This window comes from Lissotriton vulgaris, chromosome 3_1 (genome assembly GCF_964263255.1).
Source record: "Lissotriton vulgaris chromosome 3_1, aLisVul1.2, whole genome shotgun sequence".
In the NCBI taxonomy this organism is placed as follows: domain Eukaryota; kingdom Metazoa; phylum Chordata; class Amphibia; order Caudata; family Salamandridae; genus Lissotriton; species Lissotriton vulgaris.
In genome coordinates, this window is record NC_141689.1 from 2059104624 (window position 1) to 2059129446 (window position 24823).

Genomic DNA, 24823 nt, shown 5'->3' on the forward strand with positions numbered 1-24823 from the left:
GATTTCTGAGTGTTGCTGCAAATCTGAACATACATTTAGGATCAATGGATGACAAAACTTCAGTCCAGTTACAATGCAAATCTGAACAAGGATCCTTTTGAGCATGCATGTAGGATTATTGAAAAATTGAGCAATTCTCAAATCTATTAATGGAGGGCTTCTGAAAGAGTGAATCATGCACTCACTCTCATATAATATTGGTCTCAAGCCCTCTTTCTCAAGTCTTATTTCCTACGTTTTCAGCTTTCACTTACAAGTGGAATGTTTTTATTCAATCAATGTATCTGAATGAGTCATTTATAACTTTCAATGACCCATGCAAAATATTATTTTGGTTGGGTACTGAAAATTCTTGCAACACCATTTCGCCTGCGGGAGTACTCACCTGACACCAAAATGGGTAATTACAGCCCTTTTGTAGTATGTTACACACCACCTATACATAGCGTCCTGCCTTAATGCACTTTATAGAATCTCAGGACATATCCATGGGGCATATTATCAAGGGATTTATCTCAGCTTTTTTGGCTTTAAAAGCCAAGAAAGCGGAGATAAAATTATCTCCCTATCAGCAACAGGGTGCTAACACGCAAATTCACATGTTAGCATCCTTTTTCTCTACGCTTCCCCTTGCATCTCTAATGAGATGCAAAGGGGGCGTTCCAGAGAAAAATAATAGGAGAAATGTTCTTAAGCGACATTTCTCCTATTATCAAGGATTTGGAAATATTCGCGCTAAGCGCGAATATCTCCAAAAGCTAACACCTGCCCTGAGCTGTTCTTAGCCATGTTATCCAATGGTAGGTGGATAACATGGCTAAGAGCATTAGCTGGGTAATGCATGAATATCACTGATTTTTCAGCGATATTCATGCATTGCGGCCGATTTTTATCGCTTTTGCGATAAACCTTGATAATAGCAAGGTTTATCTGCGATAATTTCAGGCGATGCTTAGCGTTAAAAAATTTGTTGCTAAGCATTGTTAGCGACAAATATCGCTTAGCGTTGGTAATATGCCCCCATATTATTTCCCATACCAAACAGACTTAATTCATAGGATCCATTTTGGACAGTAATCTTCATAGTAGAAGGAACATCTTAAATATATTCCCACTGGTGACTGGGAGGAGAGGTAGACAAATGCCGTGAGACTGTGTGTTATACAACGGCTTGTCAAGTACGTAAACACCACATATTCATAATTAGGGGAACTGGATGTGATTTGTACCCTATCACATGCTTTTAAGTCAATTGCAAAAGGCAGACGTTGAACTCTGGTTAAAGCCATAAACTTGAGCAACTACACACACCTCCCTCTTCTTTCCTCAACAGGTGAAATTGATATTTTGTTGAGATTTTCAACATTGGACTAGTTTAAAACAATTTTTATGCTATTTGCCACTTTCATGTGCATGAAGGTCAGAATAACTTAATAGAAAAAGAATTGTTTTATACTATTGAAGTAACTTGTGCTAGGTAAAAAATCGAAACATGTCAACGTAAAAATTGTATAGAGAGTTATAGAGATTTACTTACCTTCAATATCATCTACATTAACACAATTTCTGCTTTGTTCTTACGCCCCAAAAAACGTTTGTACCCAACAATCCTGGAAATACTTCAGTGATGTTTTAGAGCTTCATGAACAACTTAAATAAGTATATTATTTTGTAGAATAACTGAGTCTGCAATGGTGGAGTATCCAACAAATTTTCCGATAGTTAAATAGGAACTCCAAAGTAAAATGTTGCACAGCACATACCAATCAGATTGTGCAAGTTAAGCTAATCAAGATTTTTTTTTCCTGTGGATCATACTTACCTCCAAGTTCACCACCTTCACACAGAGGCTCATGTATTTACTTACCATCTCTACTTTCTTACTCCCCACCACCAGCCTGACTTCACTACCCTCTAAGACTTCTTTTTAACTTCACCCATTTAACTCCATTGCATTCTTAAATTAACACATTCATAACCATTACAACTCTTCAGTTATCAAATTATTACAAATGTACCTTTCCCCTCCATTATACATCTCTGTCGTACCTGCGTATTCTAACACTCTCTTTTTTTAAACATATCTTTGTTAATTTTGATGCTATACAATACCTTTCAGCAACAAGAGTATTTAAGTACACATAAAATAGAAAATGAGGAACAAAATCAAACAAGAATAGACAAAAACAAATGTGCAGGTGAGGGGAGTCGGACAGTGGTCTAGTCTTTAACTAGGGGGATAGTGTACAGCTTCACCTGGGAAACCCTGGGTCGGACAAGAGATATAATAAAATGATTAAGTTTAGTGCCACAGATGGCCCATACGAGATGCAGAGGGGAGTATGTCCAACCACTCTGTATCCTCAAACAGAGACCAAAGGTCAACAATTAGACTCCCATTCTTTACTGAATATTGTTTAGATAGAAGTTGCTTGTTGGTGGGCCTGGGCTAGCTAAAACCGATTAGGTTAACCAATCTTCTGAGGACATTGCTCCTGATGAGTCAAAAGTCCTATGTAACCCATCTTTCTAGATTAGAACAGTCACATGTTGAGCCAACCTCCACCCTCCAGCTAATACTTCTCATACATTTAAAGGTTTCAATATTTTCTTAAATCATTGCCTCTTGTATGCTAGGGTGGCCAATAATGTTTCCATAATGTATACATGCCAGATGTTTGACTACTACAGTTCCAGATGTGGGGTTCACAAATCCAAATATGGGTCAGTGTTATTCTTCCTACCAGTAAATGGGCTGATATTAACATGCCATCAGCGATGTATCCAGGGTATACTCTTTCCTCTCTGGGATGGCCCCGGGGTATGACTGTGATGTCTAGTGGTAGCACTACACCCACCATGGAATTTATTAGTGTGACAAATTCTGCCCAATAAGGTTTTATATTCTGCAGCATGCATATAAAGAGGAACATGCCTCTCAAGATTGTTTTTATGTAGGAAGGTGTTCCTTCCAACACAAAAACAAATTCTGCCTACAATGCAGGCACCCTTGCAACATGACACAAGGGTGCCTGCGTTGGTGCTAGGCTGCCAGAAGTGCACCAGCACTAGGAAAGGGCAGGAATATGCCATATAACGGGAAAAACTGTGAATTCCTCCCTCTTCACGCAGCGCAGCAAGGTGGCTTGCTATGTTGCGTGACAGAATGATAAATCTTCTCCCTGGCCTTCAACCTACCACCTTCTCAGCTTCTTCCAGCTCCACTTCAGTGGCCTCCATTCAACAGAAGCAGCACTCTACCATGTTGCCAACTTTGTTTCTCCTTTCTGACACAATCACTTCTGGATCTGCAGCTTTTGACACTTCCCTTCAGCCTACATCACTCTTTATCTTCTAGTCCATTGGCATTTAAAACGTAGCTATTAAGTCATTTTCTTATACCTTTCTGAATGCTGCTGCTCAGCAGCAAGACATACTAGGTGAGCAGCAACTCTTATTGTTGATGTTCCTCAAGGGATCTCCTCCTGGAGACATATCCTCTTTAGTTTTCACTTACCTTCTCTATGCATATACTCTGCAAATACTTTCTCTTTTCAAGCTTTCCTTCCTTACCTCCATTCCCACAGCTTTGACTGCCTCACTGCAATTTGAATGAGGATGGGTCTCAGTTCACTCGTGTAGCACTCTTCTTTTCCTCATCATTTACCTTCACCCCCCACATAATTCTAGCCACATCTCTCCTAATAATCTAACCTGATCCTGTTCAGGTACGCATCTATGGATACTTTTCAATCCTTAAAAGCGAATGGGAGCATTCATTACTACCACAACCACAGCCCCTCGATAACAACTAATGAAATTAGAACAATACATACATAACTACATGCTATAACCTTCTTATATTTTCTCCTGTAGGTATCTCTGTTCTTGAATTATAGGTGTATACTTTAAATATGAAAGCACATTTGCTCATTTCGTTATTCCCTGCAACATGATAACTCAGCATGCTTGAATATATTCAAGCTTTTCTCTTTTCCAGTGGTTGTTTTTAAATAACTAAAAAGGCTTCAAAGAACTTGATTATTTCCATTTCTGAATTATCGTTTTTAAACAATGAGCAATGTTTCACAAAATGCAAGTAGGTGAAAAGCTGCAAGGGATTTGCTACTAGTTGTTTATTCTGAAAATGTTGAACAGTTTTCAGAAACAATACATAAACTAGAACAGTGTGTAATAAGGTAGGGAGAACATTTGTACCTGGGACTTGAGACTGAGGGTCAAACGGAGCTGTAATCACCTTCTCTTGCTGAAGGCTATGCTGAAAGCACACCCTGACTTCACATGGATGGCTTATCTGTCTGCATGCAGATGCAGATGAAAACAGCAGATGTTGTTTCTTTGCTGAACATTGGTTCAATTGTTCTGAAGAGCTATGCAAGTGTGAACCATCCCTGAAATTCAAAATGGCCTCTTTTGGTACTGTGCGTAGTTTAGTTAGCCAAGAGGAAGGTGGGGTTGGAGAAACTGAGGTAAAGAAGCTCTATGATCTTATCACAATGCTACAATATTTTTGTAATCACTCACCCACCTGTTAAGTATCATTGCCACTTTTATATTTGTTTTTTAAATAATAGATACTATTCATATTGCAAGGACTAGGATTGGATTTTGATTTGAAATATATCTTGAAAATATATTCCTAGTTTTCTTGTGTACCTAAGGGCCTTTCCAAATGAAAAAGGGTTTGACTTCCACTAGCTATCCTTATGAAATCTCACAGAACTGATCATTACCTAGAATTGCATCTCACTCAAGTAATGCTGAGTGGGTTGTGGGGTAGTTGTAGTCCATTAGGTTTTCTGTCTCGGGTGGTACATTGACTGAAGACCTGATTTAGAGTCCAGTTTCTCAGGCAGAGCAACAGAGTATTTTACTCCGTCACCCTGATGGAGTCACTGCACTCCAACTTTGGAGATGCTGGCTGCCCCAACTGGCATCTCTTAAAATGCATCAACATGACAGGGCCACACAACAACCTTCTGCTCATTTATTTTTCAAAAAGAAAATCCAAAATGTCATTTTCTTTTTCAAAACAAAAAAAAGTAATTATCCCACCCCCTTGCCATGTGCGCCGGGACGCTCCTTCGCTGAAGCAGCCGTGCGCAATACAAATAGCACTAACATAACATAACATAACCATGGGAGTTTTATCTCATGCTGTGGAGGACACGGAAAAGTTTGTACTAATATTTGGCTTGCTGCCATGTTTTGGATTGCGGTAAGCTAAGTAAAAGCTTGCCATTTGTTCACCCATTCTGGAAAGGGTGGGCTCTTAATATACTCTCGGGCCACTGGAGGTATATGTCAGTGGCAGAGGCGGGGTAGTCTCAGCTGCTGATGTGCTGAAGCTCCGACTGAATGTAAATGAAGTGGGCAGACGTTCAGTACAGCAGAAAGGATACATTGTTGCCTTTGCAAAAGAGTACTCTTTCAGCTGCACTCTAAACCAGGCCCTATGTCCTTAGTGAAAGCTGGCCTAGAAAACCAATTTCCGGGCAATGTTCTGTACAGATATCTACAAAACCTATCTTACCAGACTGTTGCTGCTGTCGCCGTTAGGCTTTCCAGACTTTCTACCCTCGCCTTTTGCTGACACCCGGCCTCCCTGTGTCCCAGGAGGGATTGACCGCCCTCCCGCAACGCTACAACTTGCAGCACCCGCTTCGCGGGCGCTGCTGCGCGGTGAGTGGCGTGGGGTCGAGGCTGGGAGAGCACTCGCGCTGTTGGGTCTGTCCCAGGAGGAGGAGCACCGAGATAACATCGAGGGAGCGCGCCGCAGGGACTCAAAAGACCAGGAGTCCCTGCGCTGCACAGGTGTGCACGGGCGCGCCCCCAGGAAGACACGCCCCCTGCTTGTCCAGCCTATTTAAGCGGGAAACTGTGTAGCCTCCAGCGGGATTCTCTGTTCTTACCAGACTGTTGCTGCTGTCGCCGTTAGGCTTTCCAGACTTTCTACCCTCGCCTTTTGCTGACACCCGGCCTCCCTGTGTCCCAGGAGGGATTGACCGCCCTCCCGCAACGCTACAACTTGCAGCACCCGCTTCGCGGGCGCTGCTGCGCGGTGAGTGGCGTGGGGTCGAGGCTGGGAGAGCACTCGCGCTGTTGGGTCTGTCCCAGGAGGAGGAGCACCGAGATAACATCGAGGGAGCGCACCGCAGGGACTCAAAAGACCAGGAGTCCCTGCGCTGCACAGGTGTGCACGGGCGCGCCCCCAGGAAGACACGCCCCCTGCCCGCAAAACCTCCTTATAATCAGCAGTTTACCGCTTAGCGGGACGCGAGCGGGACGCCGAGCGAAGCCCGGGCAAAGGGCGGGCCCTCTGTGGCCCTCAGAGGCCAGAAGAGGCTGGGCTGGGCCACCCCCCTGAAAAATCGTTCTTTACAACTCTTGAACCAGGCTTCTAGTCGGTTATATCTGCTCTAGTAAAATCTACCATCTGTACATAGCACTACAGATTATGAGGAAGACCACCAAGAAGCCCAAGATGCCCACTTTAAGATCGAGCGCAAAAAATAAAACGGATCCTCCACCGCCATTACCAACACTGACTGCGATTGACAAAATGCTCAAACAAACAATAGGGGCAGTGTCAAATGCCATCGCAGATACTGAAAGAAGAATGTCACTACCACCCGTGACAATTATTCAGGAAACCCAGGAATCCCTCATCAACCTGACCGAGGCTTCTCGAGATTTGGTAGAGGAATTCAACACCAGCTTGCCCCTTTCTCCCTCTTCTTTCGCTGACCTACCTTGTGCGCAGGTCTCTGCAGATATTCGCAGCGAGAGATCTGTTGTACAAACACACAACCATATTAACGCTCCCTGCAGCATTGAGAAAAATCTGCACAAGGAAGGCCCTAAACGTGGGGGGAAAAAGGGATCCTCAAAAGGATCCTCTAAAACTAGAAATCACAACCTGGTTACACCAATAAACCCACCTGCCTCGGGAATACCGTGTTGGATCACCAACATGGTGGCTGACCTTAAAACGGACCTCGAACACTCCATTACTGTGCTGCTAAAACCCCTCATAGCAAAAATAGACAGACTAACCTCAATTGTAAACAACAGAGGGAATGGCACAAAAACCCAACCAGGGCAAGAAGGCGGTTTAAGAAAACAGACCGACATTACATCCCATAGCCAAACTAAGGACAAGGTCCCTACGATCCCTGATGCGCCCACAAAAACCCCAAACAGAGCCAGTCAAAAAAGTATTAAAGATAACCAAAAGGTTTCCTCCACACCAGACAGAGGGAAAAGCAGTAAAAAAACAACTACTGAAAACAACAAATCAAACCCAGGACCTCCCCAAACGTTGGAAGTAAACAACGTCCAAACCCCCAACGTGAACCCAAAGCCTCCGCCCACTGCACCAACTAAAGAAAACAAAACATCTACTCGCTTTAGGTCAATTAACCTCCCGCCTGAAGCACTGCCCTATGTAGTGGTGTTAACAGGAGTTCCACCTCTAAGGTAAGGCCAACGGGAAACCCAAATAGAACTGAAAAATAAATGCGCACAGTGGCTACAAATACACAGACCCTTGCCCCCCAATGTTTTTGGGGAAATCTTGTCTGTAAGAAGAGGGGAGTGGATCGGCAAAGGCACCAAGACCATAGCAGGGGATATAATTACGATAAACTTTAGAGATATGGACGCAGTTAATTTTATCTGTAGTGCCCCACCTAGCTATAGCCGATCACAGATCCACCCGGTACACTTGTCTTATTTCTATCCCTTTGCACCCTAAAGAATCAGGCAGAACAACAGAACCTTCCCTAAAAACTTACCATATCCTGGTACCCACTATGGTCCACCACAATGGCAAAGACCAAACTTTGCCGTGCCAAACTACGACTCCTCCCTAATGCAATATGCACACTGGAACAGATTCGGTGCGCTGGAAGAGGTCGATTGACAGGGATGGGACAATCAGTCCCCCAAGACTGAGAGGTTGAAGGTGGAAAATCTACCACTAACAGGAATGGAAAAGGGGATGGACAATGAAATAGCTGACGTGCCCGACAGAGGAGGATACACCAAGATTCCGAATACCAGCCTTGGAAGAGAAAAAGGGACAAACCCACCAAATATTCTTAGCGACACTCATTCCAACAATGCCACCCTAACAGAAACAAGCAAACAGGTTATGCCCCTACCAGATGAACCAAAAAGAACCACTAAAGAAATGACGCCAGCAAATCTACTAATAGCATCCTGGAACATTGCAGGACTAGCGGCCAAGTTCGAATCACAGGAATGGCTGAGCTACATCAAAAAATTCCAAATCATTTGCCTGCAGGAAACTTGGGCTCTTGAATTAAATGACTACAGCCTGGAAGGATACAAAAGCTTTTGTCTCCCAGCCAAAAAAGTAACTTCTGGGAGAGCAAGTGGGGGTCTGGCCATATATGTCAACCTAGACATTAAGGGCACCTGGAGTAACATCAAATGGGCATCACACAACCTACAAGTTCTAAGGTTCACCTCAGCAAGAATAACCCTCTTCCTAGTTAATTGGTACAACTCCCCAGCACTGATGGAGAGGGGAAAAGCCATTTTTGAATTAGAGGAATGCTTAAGAAACTTAAACCTTTTACACAAGACACCAAATGAACTGAGCGTAATACTAACGGGAGATTTTAACTGTCATTTATGCGACAAACTAAAACCTTTTAATAAAGACTGGTCAAGATGCACTTTAATGAAAGGCCCGCATTTTGCACATACAAAAGAGGGATGGGATTTGGAGAGATTAACGAAAAGGAACAACTTAACCCAAACGCTAGACCTTGTGGCATTGGGCGAACTAGGAGAACTGACACCAACGTACAAAGGAAGAGGGTGCCACTCCTACATTGATTTTATTCTAGTCTCGCCCATCCTAAAAAGACTAAAATAGAGGCCAGCAGTTTTAGTGATCATAACCCGGTCTTTATTGCAATCGAAGGTTTTGATTTTAACACATGCCCAAAGAAACCTGACACCGTGGAAAAAGCTGTGGATCAGGGAAGAAGAATTAAATGGGCAAAAATTGATAGGGTCAGTTTTTATAAAAAATTACTAATAGATGCTAAAGATGCAATTGACAAATGCTTAGACCCAAGTGTATGCGGAGACCGGGTGGTCAAGGCTTTCGAAGAAATCGCACAACACGTAAATAATTCACTAACGACCACGGGATCTAATAAAATGAACTCAAATCCCCGCTGGTTCGATGCGAACTGCACCAAGGCGCTTAAAAAACTGAAGGATAGCCTCCACTGTAAACCAAGGGATAAGATCAGGGTGACAAAGAGCAGAGCGGAGTATAAAAAGGCCCTGAAAATCCGCAAGCAAAACCTACAAAACCAGGCCTGGGAGGACTTAAGGGACGCCGCCGAAAGAAAAGACATTGTTAGCTTCTGGAAAGTGATTAATTCCCCTTGCTTCCAGGACCAAGGGGCTCCAAAAATCACAAACATCATCTTACCGGAGCAATGGCAGACCCACTTCCAGAGCCTATATAACCACTCAAATCACCTAGCTCTGGAGGACACATCGAGGAAACACCAGCCGGCAAAGCTAGACTTCTCTTTGAAAGAAGTCAAAAGGGGAATAATTGGACTAAGTAAAAATAAGGCCCCGGGCCCGGACGGAATTCCACCAGACCTGTACCTGAGTCAACCTGACTTGTGGGCACCGTTACTCACCAGGGTTTTAAATGAGGCGGTGGTGGCAGGTCTACCCCAGTCCTGGTCAACGGCGACCATAGTCCCAATTTATAAGAAAGGGAACCGCGATGACCCCCAATGCTACCGACCCATATCGCTTATAGACGTGACCGCAAAAGTGCTAGGGCGAGTCATCCTACAGCGATTGCAAGATTGGGCCGAGGAACATCAAATCCTTTCAGAAATGCAATACGGCTTCAGGAAAGGCAGATCCACCACTGACCAATGTTTAAATCTTTACCTTCTGATAGCCAAATATACCATCGCTGGAAAGGGGTCCATTCACATGGGGTTTATGGACCTTTCAGCGGCTTTCGACCGTGTAAATAGGAGAAAGCTCTGGAGCATGTTAGTAGAACTAGGAGTGGACCAACCGCTAGTGGACACCTTGCAAAATCTCCACCGGAACACCACTGCAAGTGTAAGGTACAGCCAAGAGGGTAAGAAGACCGACCCCTTCACTTGCACAAGTGGAGTAAGGCAAGGTTGTATCCTTGCGCCCTTTTTGTTCTCCATTTACATTAATTCGCTGGAAAAAGACCTGCTTAATCTCAAGGTGGACTCACCCCAAATTGGTCATTGTGCGGTACCTGTGTTATTATACGCCGATGACGCGGTTCTGCTTGCTAGAACCCCCCTAGGCCTGCAAAAACTGATTGATGGGTTTGTCAGATTTATGGACAAACTAGACCTGGCAACTAATCTGGAAAAATCCTACATCATGTCCGTCGGAAAACCTACAAAAGGATCTTTTTCCTTTCACATTGGGTCGCACAAAATCGACAAAGTCCAGACCTTTTCGTATTTGGGGGTACTATTTGATCATCACCTCACTTTTAAACCCTTGGTCGAAAAACATTCTACGAAACTTGCAGCTTCAGTAGGAGCTATCATGGGATACGGGCAAAGACTGGGAAAATGGTCCCCGGAACAAATCTTGAACCTTTACAGGGCAATTTGTTGCGCGAAAGTCTCCTATGGCGCAGAAGTGTGGGGCTTCTTGGACAGTAAAGCCCAGCAGATACAGACTGAAGAAAACAAATTCATGAGGAGAATTTTGAAGGTCCCTCAGAGTGTACCGGCCCACATAATCCATGAAGAACTAGGAGAACTCTTCATAGAAGATAAAATCAAAATTAAACCCCTCCTGGCATGGGTCAAAATATGGACTAACCCAGAGGCCGCCCTCACAAGACAAATCATCGAGGACTGCCTCAAAAAAGATAAAGGTGACATCATCCCTTGGCTGAACTATGTAAAGAAATCCCTAGCCGAAATCGATTGCATAAACTTTTTCACATCCCCAGACTCCATAACACCTGAGAGTAAATCATTGGTAAAGAACCTCTTCTTGGCACAGCTCAAGCTATTAAGAGCAGAAAAAGAAAATTGTAAACCCACAAATTCCACCTATAACGAACTCACAGTAAAGCATGGAATGGAACCGTATTTAAGAGTCATGTTTAACGCCCAGGACCGCTTTGTCATGACACGGTTCAGACTAACCATGCTACATCATATTCTTGCGGTCCCGGCAGGGTTTACTCACACACTGGCGGAGAAGGGTACCTGCGGCTGCGACCACAGGTCTCCGCAGGATACCCTTCATTTCGTCCTATTGTGCCCATTTTATACTATGCCTAGACGTAAGTTCCTGGTGGGGATTTTGAAAGACATAAAACCTAAACATGCAAGAACGGCTCTGAGATTCCTACAGGAAGCAGAGGACGCATATACCCTCTTTTGCACTATAATTTTTATTCGTGTAGCGATAAGACTAAGAAATACTAGAGAAAATTGACCATTGACATTTGCCTGTTCCCATGATGAGTCAAATTGCACGAACATTTTAATCAAGGACTCCCGTATTTAGTGATTTATTTATGTGTTACACTAAAAGCTTTTTATGTGTGTATTTTATGTGTGTATTTTGTATCTGTGCTTTTATGGTGTCTTTTTAAGAACCGAATAAAGATTATAAATTGAATTGAATTGAATATCATCCCATTTCACACAGCAGAGGCACTAAATAAAATCTCAAGCAAATCATATTATTTCAAACAGCTGAGTATCGCTTACCATTCTTTTTCCCCATTGGCCAATGTGTCAAAGTTTGTTGTCTTGACCTTGCCCTGCCATACTCCCACCACTAATTATTTCAACAAAGCTGGGCAGCTCACAGATAAAAACGGGCCCACTACTCGCTATTGGCAGTAGTTTTCAAATTGGTCAATGGCATTCTCTCCAACATTCTCACCTACTGGTCACACCTAAGCCACCCAGTCATCCTTTCAGATTGCGGCTGTTCATTTCCTAGGTCCCAATTGCTGGAACACATTATCTACTAAAAGTCCCATACTCAATAGGCTATATTCACGAAAACTTGAATGACGGTGAGAAATCTTGGCTTGATGCTGAATTTGAAGCAGATTTTAAATAAGCCACACCCACTCACAGCAAAATATTTGTGAATCAGGCCCAACAAGTACGAAAAAATCCTAAGGTGTGATCTCATGAAAATGGAGAGATGTAATAAGTATTGACCCATATCAGGCCTTAATTCTAAATGTCTATTGCAAAACCACTGAAAATGAGCTTGCTACCATGCTAATGTACTGTCATACATGCCTTTCACTCATGTATCAGACAAACAATTAAGGGCCAGATGTAGGTCGCCAATTACCGGTCGGTAACGGCCGAATTCGGCCGTTACCGACCGGTAATTGGATTTCGAGATGTAGGGCCCTTAATTTTACAGAATCAGTAAATTTACTGATTCTGTAAATTTACCGATTCTGTAAAATACCGAATCAGTAATTTTACTGATTCGGTAAAACCCAGATGTAGGTAGCACTGTTCACAGTGCTACAGGCCTTCAGGATTCGGTATTTTACCACCCAATCCAATTGGGTGGTAAAATACCGAATTCAGGTGTACATGCACATCTGTGCATGTACACCTGTGCCATGTGACACACAGACATGCCCTTAGGACATGTATGTGTGCCACATGGCACACAAGCCCGGAATTGGGGTGCTAGAGGGTGTCAAAGTGACACCCCCTGCACCCTTGCAGGATTCGGTATTTACCGATTCGGTAAATACCGAAACGGTATTGCCCATTGATTCCTATGGGCTTCATGGCCCATAGGAACCAATGGGCAATACCGATTCGGTATTTACCGAATCGGTAAATACCGAATCCTACCGATTCGGTAATTCTAAAATTAGTATTACCTACATCTCCCCCCTTCCTATTTACCGACTCTTAAATACCGAATCGGTAAAATTCGGTATTTAAGAGTCGGTAATTAGGAATTATCTACATCTGGCCCTAAGTTCCTTCGGGAGGGAATCCACAATTCAAATATTTTCCCAAAGGTTGGATATCCTGGATGTAGTTTTAAAATTGACTCACAAATTCACCTTGTTACAAAATGAAACCAGCTCCACTGTAATCAGGCATCGTAGCACACCTAAGATACATTCGGCATTTTAGATGGGAACCCAATAATAAATCATGTCACTAACTAGGTTGGTGGGCGAGGGTTCTTTAAAAAAACCTAATGGTTTGTCTGAGACATGAGTAAAAGACATGCATGACAGTACTTTGGAATCATGGCACGCTTGTCCTCATTAGTTTGATATATTGATAAGAGGAATAAGGACAAGCTCTTCTCTTCTCACTGTCTTCCATGCTTATAGTACTGCAAACCACACCATAAATTTAATCCTTTTGTATGTGTTTTCTCACTCAGTCATCACTCAACTGCATCAATGTGCAGTGCCTCAAATTAATCATTTTAATTTATGTTTCTTACTTCAGCAGCATCTGATGCTATGTACCACCTTTGTATGACTCCAGGTTCAATGTCTTACTGTTTGAGTCACATAAAATAATTGGGCACATTATATTATCCCTTGATGGTCTGCATGTATTCTTCAAGTCTGAAAACATTACCAGCCATCATAATTAAGTGGCAAAAGACACACAATTGATGGACGCAATGCAGAACAAATCAAAATATTCACCCCCAATAAAGATATCTGGGTCCTCCCTGGACCGAAAACAAGCATCCTAGGACCAGTTTCGGGGTTTCACCCCTCATCAGCCAGGATAGCTTGAATCCAGTGGCACAGTGAGCCCAGGACCTACGTCTGGGTATACCCGGCACACATAGGGCGAGGAAGCAAAAGACAAACAATTGATAAATGGAATGCAGAACAAATCAAAACATTCACCCCCAGTCAAGAGATCTGGGTTAAATCCATCATTCTTTTGCTCATTATGCCACCCCAGTTTAGACCTGGCCATAAGCAATTCAGTCTTGACCCTGTGCCTCATGGAGCAGTCCAGCACAAATTGCCAAGCCAGTTCGGGCTGACCTGTTCCCATGAGGCACATGGTCAAGACTGATTTGCATATAGCTGGGTCTGAACTGAGGTGGCGAAGTGAGCTAAAGAATGCTGATGGATTCAACCCAGATCTGTGATTGGGGGTGAGTGTCTGAAAAGTTTCAGCGATCCGTCCATCATCTCCTTGTGTTTGCTATGAGAATTAAATGGCCACTTCAACAGAAACAAATAGGTCAAGCATCATAGCAGTCAGGCAACTTCTGCTCTATAAAATGGGTCAGTAATTCCGATAGATCACTAAAACGACTGCTTATTAAATGTACTCCTAGATGCACTGACCTACTTTTCTCATCATTTACAAACTTCATTGAAGAATCACTAGGTTTCATTTTCCATTGTTAATGCTGGGTTGCTCATACCTAGAAGAGAGAAGAACACAAACCATTAATATTCATACTTCTCAAAACATCACAATTTGCTTTTTTCATTTACTATTACAAATAGAATAGGCACCAGTTTGAGTAGTTGTCGGAGCAGAGGTACCCTGTTAAAGATGAACTGAGATTGTGTAGATTAGTTGTGGCCTGAGTTATGCTTCCTACAGACAGGGTTGTGTTCAGGGTATGTATTAAACCCCTACCAGAATACTTCTTACTCACAAAAGAAGTGGTTGGTGTCATCTTCTATACCTTCATAGGTATTGCCAAACCCTAGCCTATTTTTATCTCCTGATTACTCACATTAGGAATGTCATACAACCAAAACATGGATAATATTAATCTGAAATGCTCTTTGCCTAGCAATAAACTTGATTGATTTATGGAGTGAGATTCGAGAGTAGAAACATAGGGGCAGATGTACGACTCTGTTTTTGCAGTCAGAAACGGGAATTCGGCCCGTTTGCGACCGCAAAAAAAGTCAGCCCCATATACAAACCATATTTTGTGACTCGCTAACCTATTAGGGACTCGCAAAATATGGTTTGCGACTCGCTATCAGGGAGGGGCGTGCCAAGGGTGTCCCTTCCTAATAGTGAGTCTGACTGCAATTTAAGATTGTTTAGCAACAGCATTTGCGGTTGCAAAACACTCGCAGTTTACCACCCTTTTCAAAAGGGTGGTAAGCCATTCACAAAGAGGAAGGAGTCACTAGGGACACCTTCCACTTTGTGAAAGGGTCCACTGCCTGCCCGTAAAAAATTTAACTGAAAAGTTTGATTTTTCTTTTTTTAAATGCATCCTGTTTTCCTTTAAGGAAAACAGGATGCATTTAAAAACAAAACTGCTTTATAAAAAAAGCAGTTACAGACATGGTGGTTTGCTGACCTCAGCAGGTCATCATCCCTGTGAGTGCGAGCCATTCCCAATGGGATCTCAAATTGCGATAGCCTTATGAATATTAATTAGGCATGCAATTTGCGACCCCATTGGGAATCGCAAACAGTGTCTGAGACACTGTTGTACATTCATTTTTGCGAAGTGGTCATACATCTGGCTCAAAGACACATAAAAGGTACTCCGGAAGGATAAAAAATAGTTCAGCAGATATTACTGCATTAATTCTTGGCATACTAGACAAAATGTAATAAACAGGTATATTTGTTCATATTACATTAAGTTTTGCACCAGTGTACAAATAAACAAGCTTTGGTAAAGCCAACAGTTTATGGAAATATAGGCCAAATTGTCTTCTTTGGCAGTGCTTCTCTAGTGTACAATGTGAACTTCAGACCTGTTCTGCAGAAAGACATCAGCAGCACCATTTTAAAGAAATGCAGATGTGTTGACTAATGTTGTAAAGCATAAAATAGACATATGTGTGGTTCTCTAGGAAAGTAGCATGCACACATCCTACCTGTGGAGTAGTATGAAACAGCAATATCTATGGTGAGAACGTATTTTTGTTACATTTTCAAGTGAAGGGAATTAGGACCTTGCCAAGTGCCTTTTATGCTAAGTTGGTAACATGATTTGAATGGGTTATCTTTACATGCAGCCTGTGCCTCCTAAGGATGCTGAACTGATCCATGGTACCATGTCATGCAGCCCTCCTCAGTCCTTCCATAGCAGCACAAGAAAAAAGCCCAGCATAGTGATTCACATCTCAGTAGCTGCTGAACAGCTGGATCACAGTCATTGGAGAGGGTAAGCCTGCAGCTTTCACTTTAAAGCAACTTCCCCCTTTGGACATTGCAATTACGTGTAGCAACAGCAAATAGCCTTCAGCATCTAGTGCATCCGCTCAGTTTGGGGCAGCTGGGAGATGTAGGCAATCCTGCCACAGCTGCACACAGTGCTGAGGTACGACTCATGAACGCTGAACACCTTCCTGCAGTGGTTGCCCGGTCTTTTCATGCATTTTGTTTTATATTAAAAATCGGTGGTCATCTGTAAATGGGTTTATTAAAATAACCCCATTTGGAGACTCAAAAAAATGTTTAAAAAATAGATAATGAAGAGGGAAGCACAGGGGGGCAATGGAGGAGCATTAAACAAAAGGAGGGATAGGTAGGGATCGCATTTTGCGATGCAGGGCGCGCTACGAAATTCATTTTATTAATTACATTTTTTACTTACCTTCAATTATCCATATTCCAGTTTTTAGCACCCCCCACCCAGCCCCTCCCCCGCCCGCCTCTCTTTGTCCGACCGAAACTCCCTCCACGGGCCGTGGCTGGGAGCAGGGAGATGGGCTGGTAGTTCTTCGGTTATATTGGGCCAGTGGATGGTTTCTTCAGGATGGGCCTCGTTTCAGTGTGTATCCAGTCTTCAGGGAAGGAGGCCATGGTGATGGAGGCTTTCAGGACTTTCTTGAGCTCGTCGCCAATTGTTGAGGATGAATATTGTGGCTTGAGTAGTGAGAGCATCCCAACATGTGACCAGGCTTTTGAGGTTTGTGTTTGTGAATGTGGGTTGGCTGAAGCTGACGGTGGCGGGGGTTGGGGTTTGAAGTTCCCACAGATGGCTGAGATCTTGTCATGGAAGAAGTCGGCCAGGGTGTCAAACAGTTCTTGGAAGGGGGTGGTGTCAGTCCCGGTGGCTGTGGGGTTGGAGAATTCCTTTACAATGGCACAGAGCTACTTGCTGTGGTTTGTGGTGGCTTATATGTGTTCTGCTACAGCGTTCTTCTTTGTTTCTTTCAGGAGGCGGTGGTATTGGTTGAATGCTGTATTAATGGTGGTGTGGTCTTCTGTCTTTTTGCTAGTACTCCACTTCCTTTCTAGTTGTCGGCAGTTGCGGTTGGTAGTGTTCAGCTCCGCTGTGAACTGGCAGGTACTTTGGGTTTGGCTGGCTTGGCGGGGGCTATTCTGTCAGCTCATTTTGCGATCCATTCAGAGAAGTTGTTCACAGCCTGCTCTGGGTCAGATGTTGTATATGTGAGTTGAGAGAGCTGTTCCACTGGTTTTCTGATATGTTCTCCCAGTTTCTGCACCTGGAGCTGGGGGAGGCATAGTGTCAGTGTTGGGGAAATGAATGCTGTAGTGGTGTGTCCAGGTTAGCTGCGGTGTACTGGACTCTGTTGCTGGATGTAAAAAAGGGGTCGGCGGTGTCCTGTGATATGGGTGGGGTTGGTGATGAGTTGTTTGAGACCAATGCTCATGCTTTCCAGGAGGTCGGTTGTGTTGTTGTCACTGGGGTTATCGAGGTGGAAGTTAACATCCCCTAGGGAGATGTAGTAATCGGAGTCGATGGCGATCTCAGCAATGAGGTCAGGGATAGTGTTGCAGAAGCTGGGGCGTGGTCTGTATGTGAGGGGGCTTCTGATGGTGCTTTTTCTATCTGTGTGAAGTTGGAAATTGAGATGCTCCTTTATCAGAGGCGAGTAATCTGAGGAGGTTGTGCAGCTTATGGTGTCCTTGTGGTTGATGGGGGTTCCACCTCTGTGTTTGTTGATTCGGTCCAGGTGTATTATCTTTGTGATTTGTTTTACCCCATCAAGTACTTGAAATAAATGAAAAAAATAGTTCTCTGGGTGCAAGCAATTTTGGCAGTGTGAGAGAAAAAAGTTCCTGGACAGAGAAAATCATGAATAACTTTCATTTATATATCTTTATTTCGGTTCACATAAAATCATAAAAGATGCATCATAACATGTTTATACAATTGTTTGAGTGTAAATATACAAATGTAGCAGCTTTGCCTATATTTAATAGTGCATCATTAAGGTTAGGGCTATCGTTAAAAAAAATAGGTTACATTTCCCAGCCGCAAAAGTAACAGATAAAATATATAAATAAATAGAACTAGACATAAAAAAATTAAAATTCATTTATATAGTCAGTTAGAGATCAGTGTCCATTACTCCATATGGCTCATAATCCATTATATTTGTGGCTCTGAATGATATTCTCATTTAATTAACACAGGATGCAGATACTTTGTAGCAGTCAATGGATACACAAGTTGTCTTATAACAACATTAAACCTAAAGTGTGTATGCATAATTTACTGAAGTCATTGCCTTAAGAATACATATTCTTAGTTTGTTAGGCCTTACAATTTTAACCCTGCTTTTGCCCTTATAAGACTCACATTAAACAAAAATCTGCTCACATTAAAAACAATTTTTTGTGATGTGTCAGTTTTCAGTATTCGTCCTGCCTCTAGGCAATGTCTAGTATTCATGTTATGACAAATGGGTTTAATCAATTTGCTCCTCGGTTTGGCATATGCAGGGCAGGAGAATAGTATGTGTAAGTACAGGACATATTTTGACATAGTTCGCAATATTCATTACTATTTCTATATTTGTCTGTAGCCCAGTTTAACGTATTTGTGTTAGTTCGTAACACTCCATATCTAAACTTCATGTATTAGGATTTAGCCAATTGTGGATGAACTTCATCTAAAAAAGATCAAAACAGGCTACCTCCTTAAACAGAAGGAACTTGATTGCTAATTAACCATTGTCCGAGGCATGAAACACATTGTTTTGGATATAAGCCCAAAATGTTGTTTTTAGCAGTGCCCTAGATAATGGTGTCAGCTGCATCAGCTACTCCCAGAAATGGTACAGACCCAGTTTCTCAAACCAAGAAGAGACATGTTTAAGCCACAAGATATTCTTGCTGTTGTCGATGCTTAGGAACTCCTCTAGACCTTCCTTGTAGTGTGTCAATTCTGAAGTTGACCAGAGCTGCACCCAATATAATAAAGGTCTTAGTGTTGCATGATGGTCTGTTCGTTTGATATTTAGATTCATATCAATAGGAATTAGGGGTGTTCGGACTGGTAGGCTTAACAATCTTCTAAAAAATGTAATCTCTTCTGGTTCAAAACTCCTTTTACAATTAGGCCCCCATATTTCTGCCCCATTAAGAGAAGCTGATTGGACTCTATGTTTGAAGACCTCAAAGGCGGGATACACCGCCTTGGAGATGCTATTCCCATGTTTCTTTATTATGGGCAACGTATTCTGAAGCAGGGTAATCTTATTTTTTTCTAATTGTGGCTTCCAAGACAACTTTGTGTCCAAGGTTATACACAGATAGTTAAAAGATTGGACATATTCTAGTTTTTGATTGTTGATTACTAAATTCTTTCTAAAGGACTTGTGTGGGTTTATTGCCATGTATTTAGTTTTGCTGGCATTTATTTTGAGGCTCTTAGTCTTACACTATGTATTAAAAGAATCCAATAGCGTTGTAGACCTTTGGGGGTTTGTGAAATTAATATTGTGTTTTCAGCAAATAAAAGTGTTGGCACCGAGTCCTGCCTCAATGTGGGCGAATTATGGATACACCGAGCAAGTATTTTGGAATATCGTTAACATACAATGAAAATAGGGTGGGCGCCAGTACACACCCCTGGCACACGCCCCTTTTGACCGGTATTGCCTTACTGAGTTCGCCCCTCGGACCCCATTTTACTTTGGCGTAATTGTCCTCGTGTAATCTTATTATTTGTATGAGTAATTCATCTGGCAATCCTTGAGATTTCAATGATTCCCAAAGAAAGTTCCGTGGAATGAGGTCGAAAGCGGCCCTGAGGTCTACAAAAGCAATATACAAATGGCCCTTTTTTAAGATTGTATATTTCCAGCATAATCAAATAAATGTGATTGTGCTAATTTTGGATCTGAATCCCGCCTGGAATTTGGAAGCACACTGCTCTCTATGAGCCAGTTGTTTAATCCCATTAAAATATGCCTAGCAAAGATTTTTTGTAAAATATCAATTAAACTTATGGGTCGATAGTTTGCGGGGTCATAACTATTGCCCTTCTTAAAACTTGTAATAATCTCTGCCCTTTTCCATGATTCGGGTATGGGGGAGCCAGTTGCAATTGCAGTGCATAAGCAATTTATACATGGCCCTCAAACACTAATGTCATGCTTTAGCATATCCCCCGGGATTTTATCGGGGTCATGCGCTTTCCCGAACTTGACTGCATTAATTGCCATTAATGTTTCTTCCAAACTAAAATGAAGATCATTGATATTATGATTAGCTGCAGAAGCTGCCCTTACAGGAATTTCTTCATTTTGAGCAGCTGCATAAAGGCTGGAAAAGTGGTCCTCCCAGGTTTTACCTGTCTTATTAACCTTTGTGATTAGGCGCCAAAAGCCTACTTGGTCCTTAGACTTAGCTGCATAAATTAGATCCGTCCAGATATTGTCGTCCCATCTTTTTTTCGCGTGAGCAAGAGTATATTTATAATAAGACCTTTTCACCCTTATGCCCACTATATCGTTTGTTTTAAGTGCCAATATAAGATTGGCTTTTGCTACCCGACACTCTTTGTTGTACCATGGGTTATCTCTTATCTTTGAGTCTCTCCCACTACGATCTTTGGTTATTGTACTCACAATCGGAGCTAAAGCTTCTATCAATGCATAATGTGCGACCAGTATCGGGAACTCAACTGCAGGTGAGTCCATGTGCAGAGAGACGACATATGCAAAGGTGTCATATATTTGCGTCATAGCTTGGATGTCTCCTAGGATATATGGCCATTTTACAGCTCAACAATTGTTACTGACAAGAACTTCATCAGTTGAGATATTAGTATCTTCATTAATCTCAACTGAGTCGATAAAGGGATCAATTGCTAATGTCAAATGTAAGGGACAGTGATCACTATCGGTTCTGCAATCTATTATCAGATCAAGTAAGTTTAGCCAAAACTTGATTGATACCAATAAATAATCTATATAGCTCCTGTAATTGCCTGAGCTAAAAGTAAAAATGTTTGGTCTGTCAGAGGGTAAACAACTATTGCAAGTTCTGATTCCCTGACCTGTTGTCAATTTCATAATTTGTGCGACAGCTAATATGCAAGGCACTGTCGAGCTACTTTCAAGAGCAGGGATGTTATTTGCTAAGTCTTCCTCTTTGAAGAGGTCCTCAAAACCCACCACTGGTTCAAAGTTGCAGTTTAGGTCACCCCCTACAATGACCAATGCCCCGGGCTCTAATAGATTTAAAAAGGAGTCAAGTTGTTTGATTACCAGGGATTCTTTTGTGGCTGGGCTTGGCCTAATATAGATGTTAATCAAGTATATTGTTTTTTTTTTCCTATGTTTTAATTTTCACACCAATTAAGTCCTCGGATGGTATATCCAACTGGGTTAGCTCGATTTTAAGAGTGATTCCTATCCATATAACTAGATCCCCTGAAGGCCTGCCTCTAGCTGCTTGGGTAGAATTAATGCTAAATGCAGAATAACCCCCGCCAAGCCAGCCAAACCCAACCTTATGAGGATTGTCTAGTGCCCAGGTCTCTTGCAGTAGGCAGATGCCACGTTCTTCAATATATTCCAGTCATTCAGTGTCCCTTAGATTTCTATTTAGTCCTGCAATATTCCAGGAGGTTAGACGTAATTTTGGTACATTCTTTACTCCTGTCTTTATATTATTAGGTCTAAGCTGCTTGGATATTTCCTCTAGCGGGGGTGGGAAAAAACTAGACGGTGGCACCCATGTCTCTTCCACCCATAGTTGTCCATTTGGCTCAGCTATAATAATGCGACCATTCTCCTCACCCTGTTTCTTCTTTAGACACTGTGTAGATAGGAAGCATATCTGCTCCATGTTACAGCTTATCTGGTTATTAACAAAAGGGTAACTGTCATTTACTACATAGGTTGGTTGTCAGTCTAAGGCGTGTCTAGGTCAGATAGCGCCTGGAATCTATTTGAAAAGGATGTTGGGGTGGTGTTATGTACAAATTTCCTAGGGTGTGGTTTGTAAAAGTATCCTAAATGGAGCACACAGATACAGGATTTTTGAGGGGATACCTCCTCTTGCATATTTAACAATCTTTGAACCATATGAGGTCGTCAAAAGTTTATTATTATACAGTCGCCATCGATCTTCTTCAAGGAATCACCAATCCACTCTACTCTGCGAACCATCAGAATGTTGTTTGCGTTTCGTGAGTTAAAGTTTTTATATTTAGACAACCAGTTGACGGTCTTATTTCGCATGTTGATCCATGATTCACTCTGTTCCTTTCTTAGAGCATGAACCCCAGCTAGAATTAGTACTTAGGGACATGAAGCAGATGGTAAACCTATAACAACAGTATTTGGGTTTGGGTTTGGGGTTGGACTTTGCAGGTCTTTTCCCTAATTTATTATCTGAATTCTGGGCCTTGCCCCCTGTACTTTTCTCCCTATTTCCTCTTTGTAAAATGGGAGTTCACACATATGTACCGTTAGCTCTGTTATTCATTTCAACTAAGTTGAGGGTTGGGGTACGCTCCAAATTCTTTGGTTCACATGCCCCTTCTATAACGTCTGGCTGACTATTGTCGTTACTACCGCCCACAAGTATATAAATGATCCATCTTTTTTATCTAATAGACCAAACTTCATATTCATTAATTCGGCGATTTGTGATAGCATAGACCCCAGTGCTGATTCTAGTGTTGTTGCAATTGTACCATCGTTAATCCTTAATCTTTCTTCCATTGCTAAGGTGGGAGGATTAAAACCTACATCTGTCTGTATACTAACAGTATTTGTTAACATTACAACTTGGTCATCTGCGTGGATAGGTGTTTGGGGCATGGGCCTAGATCCCACTGAGCTCTTGGATTTCGTTTTCTGGTAACCCATAGCTCGCTTCTGCTTTGCTCAGTGGATTATCCCTTTGGGTTCTTCTAATACTTTTGGAGCTCGTGATCTTGTTTCTATACCCTGTCTGCAATTATCATTTGAGACTGGGCTTATAACAGGTGGTGACATGTTTGGCAAAGCAGATGTCATTGTTTTATTTTGAACAATTATCTTTGGACTTAGTGGGAGTGAATTAACGATAGCTGATTGCATATATGTTGGGAGTTGAGTAGGATCAAGTGACAGCCCTATATCAGTCATTTGGATTTCATGTGTCAATAGGAGTTCTGCTCTAGTTAAAAAGGCATCTAAAGTGCCTGCTGTGCCTTTGTGCATACTCATTATCAGGGAAATATTATTAACCACAATCGAAAGTTACTTATTTAAAAAGACCAATCAATAGGTACCGCAGGTTTCTGGAGCAATGCGCACAATCTTAAGTCTTACCAACAGTTCAATATGTAAGGGCAGTTTTCAGAGGGGTGGCCCAGCCCAGTCTCCTCTGGTCACTGACGGGCGTGGACTGGCCCGCCCTTGGCCCGGGCGAGCCTGTGTGCATCCCGTGGGAGCCCAGGAGCACTTTTAAAGCGCCTCCAGGCGCATGATAATTGCGTAGGTGGTGACGGACACGCAGGAGGCTGGGGTGGTGGTCCTGTCTCCCCTCCTCTCCTCTACTGGCGAGGCAGCAGCAATCAAAGAAGAACAAGAGGACTTTTCCCTCAACCCAGCTCCTCTGCCGCTCTTCTCATCGGGTACCAACAGCTGACGCGGCACGGCTTAACAGCTGCACGGCCCGGACTGCTGCACGGCCCGGGATAACAGGACTACACCCAGGAGCACCATGCGGTCCAACTCGCCAGTCTACGCGGCCTCCCTCAGACGCACGCGGCCTCTTTATTGCCTCAGGAGCCACACCGAAAAGTTCTGTCTGGAGGTGACACGTGACCCACCGCACCAGTCTCCGCGGCCTCAGATGCACGTGGCCTCCACACCACCGCAGGAGCCACGCAGAAGAGTTCTGTCTGGATGGGCCACGTGACCCACTGCACCAGTCTCCACCATCATGCAATCATGAATAAAGAGGAACGCCATTGAATCAAGAGTAGACAACTGAGAGTGGGAACAAAGAACTCCAATCATATGCAAGGGCCTTACCAAAGCCCACTGTTTTGTATACTGAAAACAGTAGGAATGGCCAAACGATACCTAAAGTTATATGTAGTGGAGACCTAAAAATGGTGCACCTCCATTTTTGCCACTTGTATCATGAGGAATAATATAGCAGAGAATACATTTAAAAGAAAGTTAATTATTAGTTGGGTAAGTAATAAAATCACTAACTTGTTACGTCCAGGCAAAGGTAATAGTAATTTAAACATGAGCTAAATGCCTGGCAGTTATGGTACACAGCAGATAGGCTTAACTCAGAGAAAACGTGCAGAGTATTTAGAAGTACCAAAACAATTAACAAGTCAAAAACACTAAACAATAAAAATCTTTCTCCAGTTTATACAAATAGAGACAAAATGTAATAAACAAAATGATACCAAAACAAGAAAAATCAAAGAAAGGTAACCTAAGATATGATTTTTTTGTTTTGTTGAAAAAACTGCCTTGAAAAGGCAAGGACAAATTAATAGTCACTATTCATGAGTTACCTGGATCTAG

The 24823-nt window shown here is 42.6% G+C and overlaps 1 protein-coding gene across 8 annotated transcripts in view; it reads right to left on the reverse strand.

Moving 5' to 3' along the window:
* Positions 1-24823, reverse strand: part of ZDHHC2 (zDHHC palmitoyltransferase 2) — a 579224-nt gene that overhangs the window by 27048 nt on the left and 527353 nt on the right. For 4 of the 8 annotated variants that reach the window (XM_086962598.1, XM_086962596.1, XM_086962594.1 and 1 more), the window contains one exon: positions 14439-14514. In XM_086962598.1, coding sequence (XP_086818724.1) covers positions 14474-14514 — 41 coding nt within the window. In that variant the 3' untranslated portion in view covers positions 14439-14473. Of the gene's footprint in view, positions 1-14434; positions 14515-24823 lie in introns of all 8 variants that reach the window. The other 4 variants (XM_086962597.1, XM_086962595.1, XM_086962593.1 and 1 more) reach the window with 1 other exon arrangement.